The sequence below is a fragment of the Pinus tabuliformis genome, chromosome 6 (assembly GCF_031772625.1).
Source record: "Pinus tabuliformis cultivar Carrire ecotype Pingquan chromosome 6, CPIR1, whole genome shotgun sequence".
Taxonomy (NCBI): domain Eukaryota; kingdom Viridiplantae; phylum Streptophyta; class Pinopsida; order Pinales; family Pinaceae; genus Pinus; species Pinus tabuliformis.
The window spans coordinates 19,046,120-19,068,173 of record NC_142292.1 but is presented as its reverse complement, the minus strand read 5'-3'; the positions used below and the strand labels follow the sequence as shown (position 1 = coordinate 19,068,173).

General features: G+C 38.1%; 1 protein-coding gene across 1 annotated transcript; it reads left to right on the top strand.

The window, feature by feature from the left end:
• Window positions 1-15,720: 15,720 nt before the first annotated feature.
• Window positions 15,721-18,161, top strand: LOC149257009 (GDSL esterase/lipase 6-like). Its single transcript, XM_089368874.1, has 5 exons — window positions 15,721-16,355; window positions 16,535-16,653; window positions 16,777-17,007; window positions 17,097-17,358; window positions 17,608-18,161. The coding sequence occupies exons 1-5, from the start codon at window positions 16,097-16,099 to the stop codon at window positions 17,880-17,882; spliced, it is 1,146 nt and encodes a 381-aa protein (XP_089225000.1). The 5' UTR covers window positions 15,721-16,096; the 3' UTR covers window positions 17,883-18,161.
• The last annotated feature ends 3,893 nt before the right edge of the window (window positions 18,162-22,054 follow it).

The window sequence follows — 22,054 nt, the reverse complement described above, 5'->3', positions numbered from 1 at the left end:
CTTCAAATTTGTTCTAGTCATCCCTTGGTGGATTTGACCTGCTACCTGCATCTGTACCATCCATCCTTTTTTTACTGCTGTTGTTGCTCATGGTTGTCCCTTTCATCACTTCCATCTTCCACCAACAAAGGCATGTGCCATTCTTCATTGCTTCTTTCATGGTTTCCATCATCAACCTACTCATGGAATACCACATCTCTACTTGCAAACACTTTATGAGTAGAGAGATTAAACAATTTATAAGCTTTAAACTCTATGCAGTACCAAAAAAAAAATGCATTTAATGGCCTTTGAATCCAGTTTCTTCCTATCCTCTTTTGGAACATGAGAAAAAGATTTGGAGCCAAAAACTCTTAAATGATTAACTGCATGCTTAAAACCTAATAAAGCTTCAAATGGAGTTTTAAAATCAAGGTTTTTTGTTGGACTCCTATTCTTCAAATATACTGCAGTATTTATTGCTTCTGCCCAAAAGCCATTAGATAGGTTCTTACCTTTTAACATGCTTCGAGCACACTCCACAAGGGTTCTGTTCTTCCTCTCTGCAACCCTGTTCTGTTGAGGAGTGTGGGGTATTATGAACTGTTGAACTATCCCATGGTCCTTGCAATATTTGATGAAACCACCCTTCTTGTATTCTCCCCCTTCAAGATCTAAGCGGAGAATTTTGATGAATTTTCTTGTCCGTTTTTCAGTCATGCTTCTGAACTCTTTAAAAAATTCAAAAGTATGACTGTTTTTTCTGAGAAAATATACCCAAGTAAATCTCGTGCAATCATCAACAAATAATAGGAAATAATAGGCACCTCCTAATGACCTTGTTTGCATCGGCCCATACAAATTAGTGTGCACAAGCTCTAGTATATCTCTATTCTTTCTATCTACATTTGCAGGAAACTCATCCTTATGCATCTTCCCAAGATCACATGCTTCACAATCAACTTGGACATTCTTTAAAACAGGAAGACCATTGACCATACCTCGTTTCTGAAGTAGCAGCAAGTCATTGAAATTGATATGACCGAATCTTTGATGCCATAAGTCTTCTGCAGTCATAACTAATAAGGTCAAGGCTTGGTGTGGTGTGCTTCTTACATTCAGCTTATACAATCCTCCCACTTGAATACCTGATGCAATTGGCTTCATATGATCCAGTATATCTTTAATAACACAATAAGACTTAAAAAACTCTACCTTAAGGTTATGATCTGTTATCATAGAAATAAAGATTAGATTCTTTTTTATTCCGAGTACATACATAACATTTTGAATATGTCTAATATTTCCATCAGGCAAAATGACAGGAACATTACCATACCCTTTGATCTGGTACCCTCTATCATCACCAAGGTAGATATTTGCACCATTGTTGGTTTCTTTAAAATTCTCAAACCAATGTCTGTTACCTGTCATGTGAGTGGAAGCTCCTGAGTCCAAAAACCAAGTTTCTGCTTCATCATCCTCAGCAGAGAATGCAGAATCAGATACAAACAATCTGAGATTTTGATTCTGATCTTCATCAGCAAAGTGTCCTGCATGCTTCTTATGTCTATGGCAACCTTCATCAAACTTCTTCTTCTGGAAGTTTTTAGCTATGTGACCAACTCTACCACAATAAAAACATTTGGGTCCTGAATCACTTTTATTTGAGGACATACCTTGAGGTGGTTTTTTGTGTGGTGTACTTCCTTTTTTCTGTCATGCATTTTTTTTTTCCCTTTGAAGGGTTTCTTCTTCGCCATTAGAGCAAGATCTGAACTCCGGGGTTTCAGAGTCATCCGCCTCTCTTCCTCTTGCATCAAGATTCCTGTCAATTCTTTGAAATTGGGGGGTTTCTCCCTTACATTCAAGCCTGTGATAAACATCTGATAGTCATCAGTCATACCATTCGTGGTGATTGTGATGAGCTCAATGTTTGACGCTATCTCTCCTATGTTGCCCAACTTATATCTGAGCTCCTTGATTCGAGAGATGAACGCAACCACTGATCCATTCTCATCCATTTTAATAGAGAGAATCTTGCTTTTCAAGAACAACATGCGATTTATGTTTTTGATCTCGTACAGGTCCTTGAGGGTTTTCCAGATGCCGTTCGTTGATTTACATTCACAAATGTGAGGGATAATACAGTCTTTCACTGGCAATTTTAACAACACTTTTGCTTTGTTCTCCCTCTTTTCCAAGTCTTGAATTGTTGATGTTGTTCCGCCTGTAGTTAGGGTCGGCTTCAAATCATCTCAATTGGTTTACCTCAAAGGAAACTTTGTCCTCCAACAATTGATAATAAAAAAATGGATCTATCTCCAGATCTAGAGAAGGGATATATATATATATATATATATATATATATATATATATATATATATATGGGCAAGCTCTATTAAAAATATATAAAATAATCCATCTCCCTCTTTTCTAAAAAGAAACCCCAAAACTTGTTTTTTTAAATGTACCCCCCTTCTTGAATGCGCTCTAAAAAAATGACCTCTCAAGAAATTATTCTTTGGTCGAAGAAAATAGCGATCACATACCATACCCGTGCTATGCTTCCATGTCGACAGGTTTCAAGCACCTCACATTGGTCACCACATTGGTTTCACGTCGAGTTCAATACACCTTTTCTCTTTGTTGTGGGCTCAGATCCCAACACCCACTCCAACGCCACCGACTTTGTGGCTTCACACACACTCGTATGCAACAATGCCCACGGAGTCTGCCTATGCAGATCAATGAGCCCTCCTCAGCGGCCACACTTCAGATTTGGAATCACACTCGCTGATCAGCAACAACCAATTTTCAGCCACGCCACTGCACCAATAGGAAACTGCACTTATACCATGTTAAAAAGTGGAAGACACATGATATATTCAACAAACTGAGCAACTCTCAGGTGAGGGCTTCTCCTGTAGTCGTTCACCGATGCTCAACTTGATCTGCTCTGCTTCCACTCGACATAACTTCACAAGTTGTATTGATAACAATTCCTCGTTTGCGCAATCAATGCACACAACGCTACACAACTCTCAGGTCGACAGACCTTGCCCACGATTCACTGGGTGATCGAAACCTCCATGCGATCTGACTCCACTGCTGCACCTCCACGCAGATCTGGCTATGATCCACCACTGCAGCACGTGATTGATTTGCTACAGCCTCACCATGCCTCCACTGCACCAGATCCACGCTCATCGACCACGAATTTTGACCCCCATGCAACACACCAACAGATCATTGTGCCAAGCCACCACGATCTCGACGTTCAATGGGTTGGTCAATGGAGCAACGCAACTTCCTCTCCAGGATTCGTGCTGATGTACCGCGCTGAAACACATCTGTATAAGATAATGTCGAAGAATGCAACTTTCACTCAACGAAGGGCTCTAGTCAACACCTAAAAGCACGTTTCTTGAGCCAAAAAGAGTGCTGATCAAGCAGAGAAAGATTTTCTCCAGACTTTATCCATGCTCTGTGATGGGACCAGCCCTTTTAGCTTGCGGATTAACAATACTTAAGCGGTGATTAACAATCGGATAAAGTCAATGCAATTATGATTATCACTAACAGATTATTAACACAGATATTTTGCTTTGGCTTGATGGCGCGGTTAATTGTTGGGTACGGTGGTAGGTATGAGGGGACACTTGTCCTTGCCCTTGGTCTTCACCCTCCTGCGCTTCGACTATACTCCTCCACTCCACATTCACTTGTCACTTTGGCGCTTGGCCTTGCTCTGCTCGTGGTGAGGGTTTGTTGATGGTTTGTCTGTGACTGTGTTGAGGGTTAATGATGGTGTTCGGTCCGCAACTAGGTGTGGGTTCTTCTGTTGGTGACTTGGTAGCTCCGCCTGCCCTCACTGCTATGTTGTCCGGTTGGTCTCACCTGGGCACTGTGTTGATGGCTCTATCGGTTTCGCTAGAGGGTTTTCTCTGTCCTGAAACTCTATGGTTCTCTGTGTTCCTTCACTGTATAATTGTTTGTCTGCTTGCTTATTCGTGCTTTTGGTTAACTGGTTCTTTCTCTGCAATGTTCTCTTGTAGGTTGCGGTCACAAGGGACCGGTTCCTCAGCTCTGCTTAGCAAGGTAAGCTCTCTATCCCTGCTACATTCCTTTTTCACAATTTTTCGTTTTTACTGAGGGTAGCCACTCCTTGTGAGCAGGGGTTCCCTCCTATGGTTGCGACCTGGTTGTGGTTCTTCGTGCCTACACTGTCCACTCCTCTAGTGAGTTTACAAAACCCTCTCTCCTGCTATTGCTCGCTCTTTTATCTTCAGTTTCGTATGCTCAATCTCTAACACACTTCTGTTGGTTGTAACTGCAAGTGGGTGGTGGCTTGGGACGACCGCTTCCACGACTGTCGTTGTCTAGTGAACCCGGTAGGGTCGCTCCTCGTCACTGATATATGTTTCGTTTTTTTTCTAGTTGTAGTTCCAGCACTTTGGTTTCTGGTAGTTGTTTGGTTCTGAGAGCCTCGACTCTTTGGTTGTTGTTGGCCACCTTTGGCTACGCCCTTTTTGTATATTATTTATGTTGTCTCAGCAGTCTTGAATATTTTAAGGGTCTTCAAACCCTGGGTCTGTCATGGGTTGTCTCTAATGAGACTCGTCCCATCTTGGCAATTACTATTCTGGTATTTTTTGTAACTTATCTTCCTGCACAACTATTATTTGAAAGAAAGAAAAGACTTTTGCTTGTATGGCTATGGTTTACCTGAATATGCAATGTGGTTGTTTTTTAAGCTGAGACTCTTGATTCTGTAGAGGCTTCTCCGTGTCGTTTTTCTACTCTATTCCTTGTCAATGCACATAGTATTTGTATGGAAGGGATGAATAGTTAACTGTAAATGAAATTCATTGCTCTGTCTTGATCAATACACAGTAGTTAAATGGAAAGAGATTAATAGAGGCTGTAAATGGATACAGATGTTCTGCACAGAAATGAAATTCTTATTTTTATTTTCTTCTGTTCTGTCTCTCGTAATCGAACCTCTACAAAATATGATATGCTTTCTTTTGTACTATTTCGAGACAGTTTCTCACAACTGCTCGCAGTTACATTGGTAGTTACATAGTTGTGAAAATTGTTTTTTTTGTTTTCTTGCTCTGTTGGAAAATATATATTTTGTACGAAAGATAACTGTTTAATTTAAAAAGAAAAACAAAGAAAAAGGTGGTTGTAACAACCTTCCTCTAATCATGATGTTCCTAAGTGCCATTTACCTAATAAATTAAAATAAAAACAAACAAGTCCCTAAATGTTGTTTTAACCAACAAATGGAAATGAAACTAAACGATGAGTGTGAACCTGTTCTTCCTAGCTGAGACCAAACACCCCAGCCATGATACCCTCAGCTGGATGCTCCTGCATTAGGATCTTGGGGTAAGAAAAATTCATGGTTCTGGTCCATGAGCTCCTCGTCTAAATAACCTGCCCGTTGTATTTGTCCGGCGTCAAGCCAGGAGCTGTCCTCAATGGGACGGTTCTTCCACTTGACAAGATATTATAGGTACTCCTTCGGCCGAGTTCGCCTGGCCACCTGAGTGTCGAGGATCCTCTCGATCTCAAGGGGCTGAGCTGAAGGCATTTGCCTCATCCAAGTGTCTCTTCCTTCCTGTGTGTCCCGTGTAGGCCGTGCTGAACTGTCGTCTTCAGGACTGGCAGTATATGGAAACAAGTCTGCCACGTTGAAGATGGGCGATATGCCTATCCCTGGAGGCAGCTGTAATTCATAAGCATTGGCTGAAAATTTACGCAAAATTTTGCAAGGGCCAATCTTTTTGTATTTCAGTTTGTTGTATTCACCCATAGGAAACCATTCTCTATGCAAATGTGCGAGGGCTTCATCCCCCACGTTAAACTATACCTCTCGTCGTTTCAGGTCTGCCCACTGTTTATACTTTTGACTGCTGTCCTACAACTTTGTCTTTACCTGCTCGTGTAGGTCATTTATTGCTTTGGCGAAATCTTCCCCATCCGCACTCTGTATTTCCTGTTGTCCTAGATCTCGTAACTCATGCACTTTGCGAGGATGCATGCCACATAAGATCTGAAAATCACTGTATCCCGTGCTGCGATTTGGTGAGTCGTTGTAAGCGAACTCCGCCTGGGCAAGTACATGATCCCACATCTGTGAAATTTCTCCAATCAAGCTCCGTAGTAGGTTTCCCAAGCTCCTGTTTACCACCTCTGTTTGCCCGTCGGTTTGTGGGTGATAAGCAGAGCTGAAACTTAACTGTGTGTCCATCTTCTTCCACAAGGTGCGCCAAAAGTGTCCTGTAAATTTCACGTCCCTGTCGGAAACTATGGACTTAGGCAGGCCGTGTAGCCTAACTATCTCCGTGAAAAACAAGTGGGCCACGTGAGTGGCATCGCTGGTTTTTTTGCAAGGGATGAAATGTGCCATTTTTGAGAACCTGTCTACTACCACCATCACAGAATCGTAACCCCGCTGCGTTCTTGGTAGACCCAAGACAAAGTCCAAGCTGACTGAGTCCCACGGTCTACTCGGAATAGGTAGTGGTGTGTAGAGTCCTGTATTCTGACTGTGTCCTTTCGCCAACTGACACACTTTACATCTGGTTACAAATCGCTGCACATCCCTTCGCATCTTTGGCTAGTAATAAAAATGGTTGAGCTGGTCTAAGGTCTTATCAATGTCGAAATGTCCGGCTAGACCTCTGCTGTGCTTCTCCCGGATGATGTTCTCCCTCATCGAATAGTCGGGAATGCATAGCTGTCCCCCTTTAAACAACAACTTCTCCTGTAAGTTATAGTCCAGCCACGGACTATTGTTCCTCAACAAAGGATTTTGGCAGGCTTCATAAGCCTCCTTAAAATCCTCATCTGTCTGATACAAGTCTGTCAGGTGCTCGAAACCCAACACTTGTATCGTACTCTCCTGTAAGAGCAAAGCTCTTCTGCTCAATGCATCTGCTACCTTGTTGGCCTGTCCACTGATATGCTTCAAGACAAACGTGAAACTCTACAAGTACTCAACCCACTTTGCATGCTTGTGGTTCAGCTTATGTTGCTGCATAACGTACTGTAATGCAGAATTATCAGAAAACAAAACAAATTCATTCCCCAACAAATAGTGTCTCCAATGCTTCAATGCTTGGACGACAACATAGAACTCCTTGTCGTAAGATGAGTACTTCTGCCTGCTTTCGTTCAGTTTTTCGCTGAAATAAGCAACAGGTTTGTCTTCCTAGCTGAGTACGGCCCTAATGGCTGTACCACTGGCATCACAACGAACCTGGAAAAGCTTGTTAAAATCTGGCAATCTCAAGATTGGTCTTTCAATAATCTTCTTCTTCAGCATTTGAAAGCTTTTCTCTGCTGCCTCAGTCCAACGGAAAGGCTGACTTTCCTTTTTTATGGTATCCAACATAGGTGCGCAGATCTCACTAAAATTTCTTATAAACTTACGATAAAAACTTTCCAACCCATGGAAACTACGTACCTCAAACAGACTTTTTGGGGATGGCCAGCTAATGATTGCTGCAATTTTCTCTGGGTCCATCTTCAGCTCATTTTATACAATCACAAAAACCCAAATAGACTAATTCCCTCTGAAGAAAAGAACATTTTTTTTTCAGATTTATCAGCAACTTGTTTTTTTGTAACTTCTCCAGCACACTTCGAATGTGTCGAAAATGTTCTCCTCTGGTTTTACTAAAAATCAGTATATCATCAAGATATACAATCACGAACTTTCTAATGAATTCTTTTAACATCTCATTCATTAAGCACATAAAGGTACTAGGGGCATTGCTTAACCCGAATGGCATCACCAGCCACTCTAAACCTTCATTGGTTTTAAAGGCTGTCTTCCATTCGTCTCCTTCCCTAATTCGAATCTGGTGGTATCCACTCTTTAGATCGATTTTTGAGAAATATGCTGCCCCGCTCAAACAGTCCATCATGTCATCCATCTGCGGCAGTGGGAACCTGTACCTGATGGTAATCTTATTGATGGCTCTCGAATCTGTGCACATTCGCCACTCTCTTCCTTTTTTTGGAGCTAAAACTGTTGGAACTACACATGGACTTAAACTCTCCCTTATCAACCCCTTATCCAGCAATTCCTGTACCTGTTTCCTAATCTCCTTGTTGTCCTTAGGACTCATTCGGTACGCTGCCTTGTTTGGTAGACTAGCTCCAGGTATAAAGTCTATGTGATGACTGATACTTCTCTTAGGAGGCAATTTATCCGGCAAATCGTCCACTACAATGTCATTGAACTCCTGCAACATGTTCTGAATTTCTTCAGGAAAATCTGCAATTTCGGTGTGCAACAACATTGTTTTTGGCCTCCTCACAACAACATATTTTATCTCACTGTTTTCGATCTGTTTAAAAAATTCCTTTCCTCCCACTAGTAACACTTTGGTTCTACTAGTTTCTGCTGCTTCCTCCTCCTTGATGGGTACAAGCGTGTGCTTAATCCCATCCTTGACAAACTTGTAACAATTTGTCTTTCCATCATGAACTACCTTCCTGTCATACTGCCATGGCCTTCCTAGCAGTATATGACATACGTCCATAGGCATAATATCACAAATAACCTTGTCCTTATACCTGCCAATATGGAACTCAACTTCACACTGTTCGTCAACCAACAGCTGATGGCCTTTCTGCAACCATGACACCTTATAGGGAGTGGGGTGCTTTAGCCGCTTCAAACCCAACTTCTCCACCATCTCTGTGGCAACCAGATTATCCGTACTCCCACTGTCGATAATCAGCTTGCAACATTTTCCGTGTGACTTACAAACTATCCGGAATAATGCCTTCCTTTGAGTTTGTTCAACTGTCTCCTTAGCTGGCTTCAGCAGTACTTTATTCAAAATTAAGGCTTCTCCTGTTTCCGACACATTCTCCACTTCCTGGGGTGGTGCCTCTGCCTCCTCGGGCTGTGCAACATACGCTCCTCTTGGACCAGCTTGTTCTCCTTCAGGACACTCAAAAGACCTATGCCCCCACTTGTGGCACTTGTAGCACTGGTAGGCAGCTCCTCTGCCTCTGCCATTTCCCCTTCCTCTCTGATATGGCCTTCCTCCTCTAGTGTTGTCTCCTTTTTCTGTTGTCCCTGAAGTCTTGGAACTGCTGCCCTCTTCACTATTGTTGGCAGTTCGTCCTCTGCCATAGGATTGTCCTTTTCCCCTGCCAGTTCCTCATCCTCTCCTGGCATTCTGTTTTCTTGTGATCTTCTCTTCTGCCTTTATGGCACTCTGGTATGCTTCTTCTATGTTCCTTGGAGAGAGAATACTTATCTCATCCAATATCTCCAGCCTTAGGCCGTTCACAAACCTTGTTGTTTTTCCGGGGTGTCCTCTGTGTAACCAGCTCTCAAATTCACCTGGTAGAATTCTTCAGTATATTCTTTCACCGTCATTCCTCTCTGCTTCAAATTCTGCACTTGTCGATGCAGGGCAATCTGGTAATCTTTGGGCAAAAATCTGCCCTTCATCTTGGCTACCATTCTTGGCCATTTCTTAATTGGCAACTTATTCATCCTCCTTCTTTCTGCTTGGACACTGTCCCACCACAAGGCCGCGTGTCCTTTCAGCTTGGTTGCAGCGAATTTAACTCTCCGATCTTCACTGACCTCCTCACATTCGAAATATTTGTCCAACTCGCTAATCCAGTCCAACAGTACTTCTGTGGACAAGTTGCCATCGTAATTTGGAATCTCTGGCTTTGGCTTACTGCTAGCCAACAAGACTGACCTCAATAACCTGATTTCAGGTCCTTCCTCATCCGATCCATCTGTCGCAACTACAACTTCTTCTTCACTGTCATCTCCTACCTCCGGATCCCTTCTCCTTCCTGCTTCGACTGCCGCCAAACGGGCATTAAGGATCCTAATCTCTTCCCGTAATCCTTCCTCTGCTACTCTCCGAACACCTCTCCCACGACCTCGTCTTCCAACTTCCATTTCTTAAGAAAACTCAAAACCTGCTTTGATACCACAATATGATGGGACCAGCCCTTTTAGCTCGCGGATTAACAATACTTAAGCGGTGATTAACAATCGGATAAAGTCAATTCAATTATGATTCTCACTAAACAGATGATTAACACAGATATTTTGTTTTGGCTTGATGGCGCAGTTAATTGCTGGGTATGGTGGTAGGTATGAGGGGACACTTGTCCTTGCCCTCGGTCTTCACCCTCTCGCGCTTCGACTATACTCCTCCACTCTGCATTCACTCTTCACTTTGGCGCTTGGCCTTGCTCTGCTCGCGATGAGGGTTTGTTGATGGTTTGTCTGTGCCTGTGTTGAGGGTTAACGATGGTGTTCGGTTCGCAACTGGGTGTGGTTTCTTCTGCCAGTGACTTGGCAGCTCCGCCTGCCCTTCCTGCTATGCTGTCCGGTTGGTCTCACTTGGGCACTGTGTTGATGGCTCTCTCAGTTTCGTTAGAGGGTTTTCTCTGTCCTGAAACTCTATGGTTCTCTGTGTGCCTTCACTGTATAATTGTTTGTCTGCTTGCTTATTCGTGCTTCTAGTTAACTGGTTCTTTCTCTGCGATGTTCTCTTGTAGGTTGCGGTCACAAGGGACCGGTTCCTCGACTCTGCTTAGCAGGGTAATTTCTCTGCCCCTGCTACATTCCTTTTTTATAAATTTCCGCTTTTACTGAGGGTAGCCGTTCCTCGTGAGCAGGGGTTCCCTCCCGTGGTTGCGACCTGGTTGTGGGTTCTTCATGCCTGCACTGTCCACTCCTCTAGTGAGTTTACAAAACCCTCTCTCCTGTTGTTGCTCACTCTTTTATCTTCAGTTTCGTATGCTCAATTTCTAACACACTTCTATTGGCTGTAACTGCAGGTGGGTGGTGGCTTGGGACGACCGCTTCCACGACTGTTGCTGTCTGGTGAACCCGGTAGGGTCGCTCCTCGTCACTGATATATGTTTCGTTTTTATTTTGGTTGTGGTTCTAGCACTTTGGTTTCTGGTAGTTGTTTGGTTCTGAGAGCCTCGGCTCTTTGGTTGCTGTTGGCCGCCTTTGGCTATGCCCTTTTTGTATATTATTTATGTTATCTTGGTAGTCTTGAATATTTTAAGGGTCTTCAAACCCTGGGTCTGTCGTGGGCTGTCTCTAATGAGACTCGTCCCATCTTGGCCATTACTATTCTGGTATTTTTGTAACTTATCTTCCTGCACAACGATTATTTGAAAGAAAGAAAAGACTTTTGCTTGTATGGCTATGGTTTACCTGAATATGCAATGCGGTCGTTTTTTAAGCTGAGACTCTTGATTCTGTAGAGGCTTCTCCGTGTCGTTTGTCTGCTCTGTTCCTTGTCAATGCACAAAATGTTTGTATGGAAGGGATGAATAGTTAGCTGTAAATGAAATTCATTGCTCTGTCTTAATCAATACACGGTAGTTAAATGGAAAGAGATTAATAGAGGCTGTAAATGGATACATATGTTCTGCATAGAAATGAAATTCTTATTTTTATTTTCTTCTATTTTATCTCTCGTAATCGAACCTCTACAAAATATGATATTCTTTCTTTTGTACTATTTCGAGACAGTTTCTCACAACTGCTCGTAGTTACATTGGTAGTTACATAGTTGTGAAAACTGGTTTTTTGTTTTCTTGCTCTGTTGGAAAATACATATTTTGTATGAAAGATAACTGTTTAATTTAAAAAGAAAAACAAAGAAAAAGGTGGTTGTAACAACCTTCCTCTAATCATGATGTTCCTAAGTGCCATTACCTAATAAATTAAAATAAAAACAAACAAGTTCCTAAATGCTGTTTTAACCAACAAATAGAAATGAAACTAAACGATGAGTGTGAACATGTTCTTCCTAGTTGAGACCAAACACCCCAGCCATGATACCCTCAGCTGGATGCTCCTGCATCACTCTGCCTCCTCACCAGGCCTTCTTTGCACCACTCAAGGCCACAATCTTGCTCCAAGCACTCACCCAATCACCAAATCACTATGGCTTTACCTCACTCAACCCCGAAGGTCTGATACCATGTTAAAAACTAGAAGACACATGATATATTCAACAAATTGAGCAACTCTCAAGTTAGGGCTTCACTTGGAGACTGACTCTGGCATAACACTCTACACATTCATCATTAATCGCCATGAATAAATAGTTTACAAGCAAATAGGGAGGTTAGAACAACCACCTAGAAAATAGGAACAAATTCCTAATCTAAGTCTCACACGTAACTAATGAATTGGCTCTCTCCTAAAATACATTTTTCCATTAAATTTAACATCAAAAACCCTAAATACTCAAAATCTTGAAATGTAATAGTTAGATTTCCCAAAATTTATGCCAAATTTTATCAAAATCTTTTGAAAATTTCAATTATTTTTAAAACAAATTTGAAACCCAGATAAATTTCCGAACATACCCATTAAAAAAAAATAAATGTAATTTTCACAACTAATTTCCCCGGACTTTACATCTCTAAAAGTTGAATGAATAAATCAACGTTGAAATTTTATGTTTTGGTATATTAGATGTGTGGTATAGATCAAATTTTCCAATCAAAATGGATACTAACATAAAGCGTTACTTATAATATATTAATTATAAATCATAATAGATAAGGGGAAGATTGTAATGGAACTTTTGCCCTATAATATAATGACGCTGTGGTGTAATTTGAAAGAGAAACAGTGGTATTAGCATTCAAACTGTTTGTGTATAATAAAATAAAATTGATATTTTGCGAATTTATAAAATGATAAACGGTAAATAAATATAATAGTTATTTATATTTTAAATTATAGGATGTTATTTTATATATAGGTTAGTCTAGATCTATTTTAATTTCAAGATTGTTTGTCACAGTAATTTTTTTAGATGAAAATCTTTTTTAGAATAAAAAGAAATTTGATCTTTCTAGTTGTTTGTAAGATTTAAAGTTAATATAGATATATGGTAGTTTAATTATTAATTATAATCATAATTCTAATTTTAAGTTTATGTTTATGTTTATTTTTTTTATTTTAAACTTTAAATCTCATTATTTACATAATACTTCATAACAGAACAATCCCTAATTGAGTTGTCCCCATATACTAAAAAACTTATTTAAATATTTAATTTATTTTATAAAATTATAATAATCTATAATTAATATTTAATTATAGGATATTTAATTTTATATATGTTAGAATGCATAAAATCATATCTAACATAACTTTAAATATGATACTACACTATTTAACATACTTAACTTTAAATACTGTATAGTACTATACTTATTGCTTAATCTCCATAACATCTCCTAGCTTCTAAATTTCCATTATAAACAAAAATTTACAACCAAAGACAAAAACAAAACCTTAGGGTATCAAAATATCTATGGATAATTATCATTCTACAATCAATCGATGTTCATACTTATCTGCTTCTCAAGTCTACAATCAATAACATTCTCGGTGTGTTATTTCTTTCTATAATCATTGTTAAGGTGGCCATATTTTTAGTAGCTGATATGGTGGAGTCACCTTTGGTTACGTTTTGTGAAAAAGCATATCTACGGTGCTCTATTCTATGGACTTGGTATGACAAACTCATCTTCTTTTGGGTATGCTGAAGTTTTGAAATGTTTCCACTGTAATATTTTATGTAATATTTTCAGTTATCAATGGAAATTTTTGGACATATTTACAAAAAAGGTAAATTTTTGAGGTTAAATTATAGTGATATTTATAGTGATCTATGATAACAAGGAAATAACGAATTTGAGAAATAATTGATTTGTAAAATCCATATATAATACATATGGTGATCTATGCTGACAAAAAAATTGAAAAATCTTGGATTTGTGAAATCATCATGGATAAAAAAAACTAAGTATGCTAACAAAGAAATAGAAACACTAAAAAATCATTTACTTGTGAAATTAATCATGGATAGAAAACTAAGTTACCTAGTCTGGGTTGTAGAAGCAACCATTGTGTTTGTATGAGGGTGATAATTATCTCTCTTGATCTCCAGTTGCGATCTGGTCAATAACAATTTGTTTGGGTTGTTTCATTATCCTTTGCTTAACCATTTTTTTGACCCTAAGACATACATTGAATTGTTCTATTGTCCTTTGCTTGATCACTATTTTGTCCGTATCCTTGAAGGCATACTTACCCAAAGCCTTTAGTTTTTATCTGTTGTTTCATCCATTGCTTGAACATTGTTTTGAACCTAACCTCTAAGACATAACTACCCAAAACCTTTAATTTTACAGTTACTGCATGACCTATTCTTTTAGAAATTCTTTGTCCTCAATAATCTATATTAATAAATTCTTAACAATGTATAAATGTCTAAATTATTTAATTCAAAATATCTAAATTATTTAATAAAACTTTCTATCCCTAATGTGTTGTAAATCATTATTTTTACTTACTAATAAACTATTCAAATTCAACAATCACTTTGGAACTTTCCAAATTGAAATCGATTCTCTAAAACCTTTCAACTTTCTTCTAAAACATTAAGCATGGGATCCTTGCATCTCTCCGACCCTTCAAACAAAACCGCAACCTTTTCTGTCTGCCCCAAAGTTATACCATTCATGAATTACATACTCTTACCTGCACTTCCACGTGACTCTCATTAATGTAGAAATCTATTATAATGGCCACCACACTTCTCAACATTTTTCCCTTTCTCTTTTATATTGACACAATATTCTCCTATTTCAACGAATATTTGTATACAAAACTATATTCTATAATTTTCCACGTGCCTTTTTCAAGCGTTCTTGTCAATACTTCATGGAAATGCTTTTTAGTATAGTGTTCATGACTCTATTTGACCTATAAAACTTAACCGGTGTTTTAAAAAGCTAATTAAAATAAAATTTAATAACAACTTATCTTATTGGAACATAATGTGCCATTTCACCGTTTGGCGTGAAGAAAAAATTTCAGACATTCAGTCAAACTTCAATGATTATCCAAAACTTTTTTATAAGCGTAGTCAATGATTATCCAATTTTTTTAAGAAGCGTAGTCCAAAGAGCCAGCAAAATACTCTGAAAAATAATGAAAATTCTAGTAAACTTATAATAAAATCTGGTAATTTTTTTGAAGATTTAGGTTACCCAAAAATTCTTGACCACGCCGTCTATCTTTATTATACTTTAAAAGCATGGTTACAGAAAATCTGATATGATATAACATCAAATTTTGTGAACACGTTGGCCTGCAAAGCACGCAACCATTCAATGGCATATTTCAACTTTAATCGCAGGCGATTGGTGTTTCGTGCAACCATTAAAGATGCATGAAGCTTTCTTTCGCAATGGGTATTTCGTGCACCCATTGAAACAATCCGTGGACCATAAATGTCAAAGTACAGAAATAGTGTCTACCAAATCTCCAACGGCCACTGGGAATTGCCCAAAAATGTCAACATACGGTAACCAAAAGTCATCTATTTATACTCTAATCCATAAAAAAACGTATACTCGAGTGATTGTTTTACACGTAAAGAATCACAGTCTGGAAACAATCTGTAAGCTAAGCTAGGACGCTATGGTGGCATGCTGGCAGCTGCGCCAAGGCTGCAACTTGGGTTGTCTTTGATGACTTCACATGCCCTTTCACTGTTTGTCAGAGACGGGACGCATTCCGGGGCCTTAGATGTGATGTGACGTGTTTTCTATTTTATTGGCCCTTTTAGTTCAGTTAAGTGACTCAGGACACATTCCGGGGCCTTAGATGTGATGTGACGTGTTTTCTATTTTATTGGGCTTTTTATTTCAGTGAAGGCACTCTAGAATTCTTACTCAAGTTTTAGCCCGTAGCGATTTGGCCGACCATTAAATATATTATGCGAAAATGGAGTTTGAACAGACGGAGCAGAGTTTTATGCGTCAGAACATCGGATGCTTTATGGACTTTTGGAGATTCGGCCTTCTGCACTGTTCAAACTAAACGTTCCGTAACGGAAAGCAGCCCCCTCTTCTTTTCCACACTGCATTTGTAAGTATGTGCACACTGCTTTCTGTGACATATAGCTAAAGTTTGGTTAAAAAACAGTTGTGGGTAGTTCTTCTGAGACACTCGGAACCAGATCCAGGTTTCTGTCGTTGAAGAAATAGTATAAGTTCAATGGCGTTTATGAAGATAAGCTTTTACTGGTTCGTTATTTGTTGGTTCGGAAGATCCATTGCAGCAGCAGATAATGGTAATAAGAAGCCGAATTATCCGCCTGCTCTGTTCGTGTTTGGGGACTCATTGGCAGATGCTGGCAATAACAATTTCATTCCCAAATGTGCTGCTCGTGCAGACTTCCCTCCTTATGGCATGTCCTTCTTCGGCCATCCCACAGGCCGCTTCACAAATGGCCGCACCGCCATTGATTTCATAGGTATATAATTACTAGACTTTTGTTCTTTTACATATTTACAGAGCAGTTAACATCATTTTTATATGTTCAAGTCGTTATGCCCTAGTCTGTGTGAAGGGTTTAGTAAGAATGTTATGGTGAAATCCTGAAGATTATTTCAGAGAATTGATTCATGTTCTCTGCTCTGTCATATCTTTAAGCAACATACTTGGGGTTGCCATTCCCTTCGCCATATTTTGACCCACAAGCAAATTTCTCTACTGGGATTAATTTTGCCTCTGGAGGGAGCGGATTGCTGGATTCCACAGGCCAAGATTTGGTGAGTTGCCTTCCTGTTTTCAATATTTCATTCATGGAATCTGTATTTCATGAACATTAATATATGTTATTCTCTTTTATAATTTGCCAAGTAATGTTTTTGATCCATCTCCTACCCCTGCAGAATATTATTTCATTGAGTCATCAAATATGGCAATTCACACACTTTGCTTCAACTTTAGTGAAAAAGAATGGCGGAATTGCAGTTGAATCTTACCTGTCCAAGTCCTTATACTGTATTTCCATTGGTGGCAACGACATTAGGAACTATATACAGAACGCTACCTTCCAAAATACTACTACTCCTCGGGGCCTAGTTACATTGTTACTCAGCAAATATGACCAATATCTATCAGTAAGTTCCAAATTTTGTTTAGTTTTGCAGATTCATTTGTGTGTGAACACTAGTTTACTGAAGCAACTTATTGGATGGAATTTATTCAGAGGCTTTATCGGTCAGGGGCAAGAAAATTTCTGTTGATCGACATTTCCACGGTGGGATGCACTCCATCTTCGAGGCTTGTTAGCTATATAAATGGAGCCAATGGCCAATGTGTGGATATAGCAAACAAATTGGCCAAGGAATATAATGCTGGTCTCAAACAGCTTCTTAAACGAGCAATGCAGAAGCTTCAAGGAGCAGTAGTCCTGCTGCCCAATTCTTATAGTTTTATTCTCTCTGCAATTTTAAATGGCCAGGCCTACGGTACGTTCAAAAAATAATTGAGATTACAAAAACACTTTTATTTTTTTGACTACATTGGATGGTTCGAAATTTATGGATAAAATTTTGATGATGTGATTTTTAGTATAAATAGGTTCAAAACTCAAAACTGGTAGACAAAAGTCTGATAAAGTCTGATAATGTGATTTTTACCATAAATTGTCTTACTTTTCTTGCTGTGAACGAAGCCTGAATTCAATAATGAAACTGCAAATTGGTTATTGGATGCAGGGTTTGAGGATACGAGGTCTGCGTGCTGCGGTGCAGGGGCGTTTAATGCACAAGTGAGATGTGGGCAATGGAAGGCAAAGGCAGTGGGAGTAGAAAATGAAAAACCGTTTATCTGCAAGGACCCAAATGCGTACCTGTTTTGGGATGGGATTCACCCCACTGAGAAACTGAATGCCATCTTTGCTCAACAAATCTGGATCGGAAATGCTTCAGTTATATCTCCATTTAATCTCTCCTCTCTGGTTCTTGGCAATGGCATACAGACGCTTTCTTAACCCTAAGAATACACTCTGTTAACGTCCTGTACCGGACTGAACATAAAGTTGTGCGCATTGTCATCATTGTTATTCTTTATGCTCTCTTTTTCTAACGTTGATTCCCGTTCCGTTCCGTTTTTTTGTCGATTGGTTGTCGCATATTTTTTTAGTCCAGACGGTGCAATTTCTTTATTATCCTCAAGCTATGACCAAGTAACCAACAAAGTATTCTATGCTGTATATTTTTTTTTTCTAAGAGTAATTCTATGCCGTGTTGGTTAGATAAATTTCAAACTCCATCACTCTTGTCGGCACACGCACATGTTATTTATGTTATGGGTGTAAATTAATAACTGTTGCATTGTTATGGTATAAATAAACAAGTGTGGTAAAAGACAAAAACTCTCTTTTGGATAGAAATATGCGCTCAAAACCTGGAAAGTTGGAAATGGAGTGCCATCAAAAGTTATGTTTCAGCACTTCCAACATAAATTCAGGTTGGAGTAAAACAAATTACATAGTACAACTTCTCACTTTAATTTGTTATGATGGTAAAAGTTGATCAAAACACAATACAACAATATTCTTGAAAATCTGAACATTGTTACCATCCATATTGATCAAACAATAATGAAATACTATGAAGGTAGTGAACTACAAGATAAGAAGACTACAAACTAGTGGATCAATTTATTAGATAAGAAAGTAGTAATAATAGATAATATTTGATTATAAAGACAATTTCTATCCTCATCAAATTGTAGATCCCACAATGATCCCTGGAATGACAAGAACATAAACTTTATGGAGGTTAAAAATTCTAATTAGCAAGTAGCAAAACTTAGAAGATGAACCACCAAAATTAAGTGAATTGTGTTGAACTTTCATGTAGAAGATGTTGTGGAGGCACAAGAAATGGAAACACTGACAATCACCACATAAATATTTCAAAAAGAGAAAATTCCAGTAAAGAATTAAAACAAAAGTTTCAAACAGAAGCAACCAAAATTAACCATCAAATGAACAATGACGCGTATAGACATTGAAAGGTTCAAATAGGAACTATGACAAACTTGTAAAGAAATGATGCATATAGACATTGAAAGGTTCAAATAAGAACTATGACAAACTTGTAAAGAAGTCTAGGTAACCCCAAGTTCTCAGTGCCATAAAAAAATTCGTGTTCCAACACTTAGCTTGAATGAATACAAATTACATGGCACAACTTCCCCCATTGATGTTATTTGTTATTCACGAAATTACAAACATATTAATGTTATTAAAGATATATTGCCAACAATATAAAGTGTAAAATTAAAGTTATATTACTAAGTTGCGAAATATGAAAGTTATATTGAGATGATGCATATTGTTCATTTGTTTGTTGTTTGACTATGGGTGACTATGGTTGTTCATGGTTTACCTTGGTTTGACTATGGTTGACCATTGTTTGAGTATACTTGACCATGGTTTAACTATGGTTGATATGGTTGGTTATGGTTTGACTATCGCTAACCATGATTGATTTTGCTTCAATATGGTTGATCATGGATTGACTATGGTTGTACATGGTTATCCATGATTCACTATGTATGGTTATACATGGTTTACTATTATTAGCCATGGATTAACTATAGTTGAACATAGTTTACCATGCTTGATGATGGTTGACCATGATTTTAAAGTTATATTGTGAACAATATAAATTGTAATATTAAAGTAAATTACTAAGATATGCAATATTAAAGCTATATTGGTACAACGTTTACTATTTGTTTGTTTGCTTTTTTACCATGCTATCCATGATTGTCCATGGGTGATTATGGTTGTTCGTGGTTTACCTTTATTTTACTATGTTTGACTATAGTTGACATTGTTTGAGAATGGTATACCATGGTTTAACTATAGTAGACCATGGTACTATGATTTATCATGGTTAGACTATAGCTAACCATTATTTGACTAGAATTAACCATTGTTTAATTATGGTTGATTGTGGTTGACCATGGTTGATCATAATTTGACTATGTTGCCCATAGTTGACTATCTTTGACTATAGTTATCCATAGTTGACCATGGTTTGGCTATGGTAGATCATAGTTTGATTATGGTTGACCATTGTGTTATCTCCTAGACAAAACCCTAGCAGTGGGAAAAACTCTAAGGTAACCTTAAACCTCTTTGAGGTTGAAAGCTATCCCTTCAATCTGGAGAGAGATCTGTCCCTAAACTCAACTACTCAAGGCCATTGTAATAGAAGGTTTGCAATTGAGTCATGTGGCCAGATTTATTGAGAAAATACTGAAATTTGGTTGCCCTGTGTGAAAGTTCCACCATTGGGCCTAGAGTCTAACCCAATCAGGTTTTATACAAACACAATTTTGATGAGCAAAACAGAAAAGCATGGTAGCAGTAGTTCCTTTGACACTTCAATGATTTAGAGGAATATGAAGGAATTTTTGTGAGGGTTAAATGAACAACAATTATTAATGCCTGAGAAATAAAGAAAAATGAGCATAATATGAATTCCAATTTCAAACTCTGTTTTTCAAACATGAGGAAATATAAAAAAAGAAAAAAAAGAAAGGGAACTACAACACAAGAATTTTTGCAAATTCTCTTAAATATTGTTTTCATTAATGATCTGCCCAAAATACACAACGATGCTAAAAGTAAAATAAACACCAACCCTTTTTCTTTCTATAGTCTTTGCTTATATAAACATTATAATAACTAAAACACGTTTCTAGCTCAAAAAAATAATTACAGTGATTCAATAATAGAAGTATAAATCTTTTAGGTACATGCATACGAAACTTTCCAAGCCTATCTGCATCTAAAGATCATGTTGTTGTTGGAGTCATGGCTGGAGATAAGAATCAACAAGTCGCATTTTGTGAGATGGCATCCAAGTCAACAATTATCCATGAGTTTTTTTTCTCACGGAATCTTGAAAAATAGGGTCTAGTGATCCTTTCGAAAATCCAAAACCATCTATTACACAACCGAGAGAGGTTTTTTTTAATGGGTCTGTTGTGGACAAAAACCTCTTTCGATTTTGAAAAAATAGTTCTCATTTGTTTGGAAAGTGTGCCCGAAATTACTGTGTTGTACATGAAAAACAGAGTTTTAACTAACCATTTTTACATAAAGTAGACAATCAAGGATCACAATACAATATAATAAGGAAATCATCTACTCTTGTTGTCAGCGAATTTTCCTTTTTATTTTTATTTTCAAACACACAATAACACTGACACTCTTGTTTTCAGCGCATTTTTAAATTTACTGAACTCACAAAAGCATTGATAGTCTAGTTATCAACGGATACTCGATAACGTTAACACTAACGTTGTTAGTGTATTCCTCGAATAGTTTTCTGAACTCAAAAAAGCGTTCATAGTCCCATTATCAATATTTCTCCTGTTTATTACAAAAAAATCGCTGACATTGTAATTGTCAGCATTTAAAAAAATTCAAACATTAAATAAATGTGATAACAATTGGCTTCACGGGGATGTTGTCGATCATATGACAACAAGAATCCCATAGACCAAAGGTATGATCCATTGGGCTATTTCCATCTACTTACCTGAAATCTGTATCCTACTCTGTGAACTTCTCTCTAACTTAGTTCAATCATCAACTGAAACTGAACCAAACCAACTGAAAACCATACTGCAATGTGAAAGTTGAAAATTTTGTTTATTACAATTGACTCCACACTCAAACTTTGGGTTCAACTTGAACACCAATTGCTGAAAACTAAAAACTGAAATGCCAAAATGAAAGGTTGCTCTGTCTTGTGAGCTTACTTATATACAATGCCCGTGTTCTAACCAGCTAACTTTATCTTTATTCAAGTTATATGAAACTTCCAATGCAACCAATCTAACATTTTATTTGAAAACCCGACTCCTTGATTATAGTTGATTAAAATAAAAACTTGACAATATAATGATAGCTTAAAGTAAACTTGATCTTCACAGTGAAACCATGGTTGAAAATTTCAAATAAAAAACTCTACAATATAAATGACTATAGGATCAACAAAGTCATAGATGCCATATTTTGCTTGATCTTCAATGTATTATGTAATTTGACTATTATGGTTGAACTTTTCATGCATGTTTTCTATTTCAAATTCATAATCCAAAACATAAAATTCCCCTCTCAATAACATAGGGAGG

What these genes read in the sequence shown, in the direction of transcription:
- LOC149257009 (XM_089368874.1), top strand. Translation starts at nt 16,097, where the DNA reads ATGGCGTTTATGAAGATAAGCTTTTACTGGTTCGTTATTTGTTGGTTC. An exon ending in CACCGCCATTGATTTCATAG is followed by an intron (nt 16,356 to 16,534) that starts GTATATAATTAC and finishes CATATCTTTAAG; the next exon opens with CAACATACTTGGGGTTGCCA. An exon ending in TTTAAATGGCCAGGCCTACG is followed by an intron (nt 17,359 to 17,607) that starts GTACGTTCAAAA and finishes TATTGGATGCAG; the next exon opens with GGTTTGAGGATACGAGGTCT.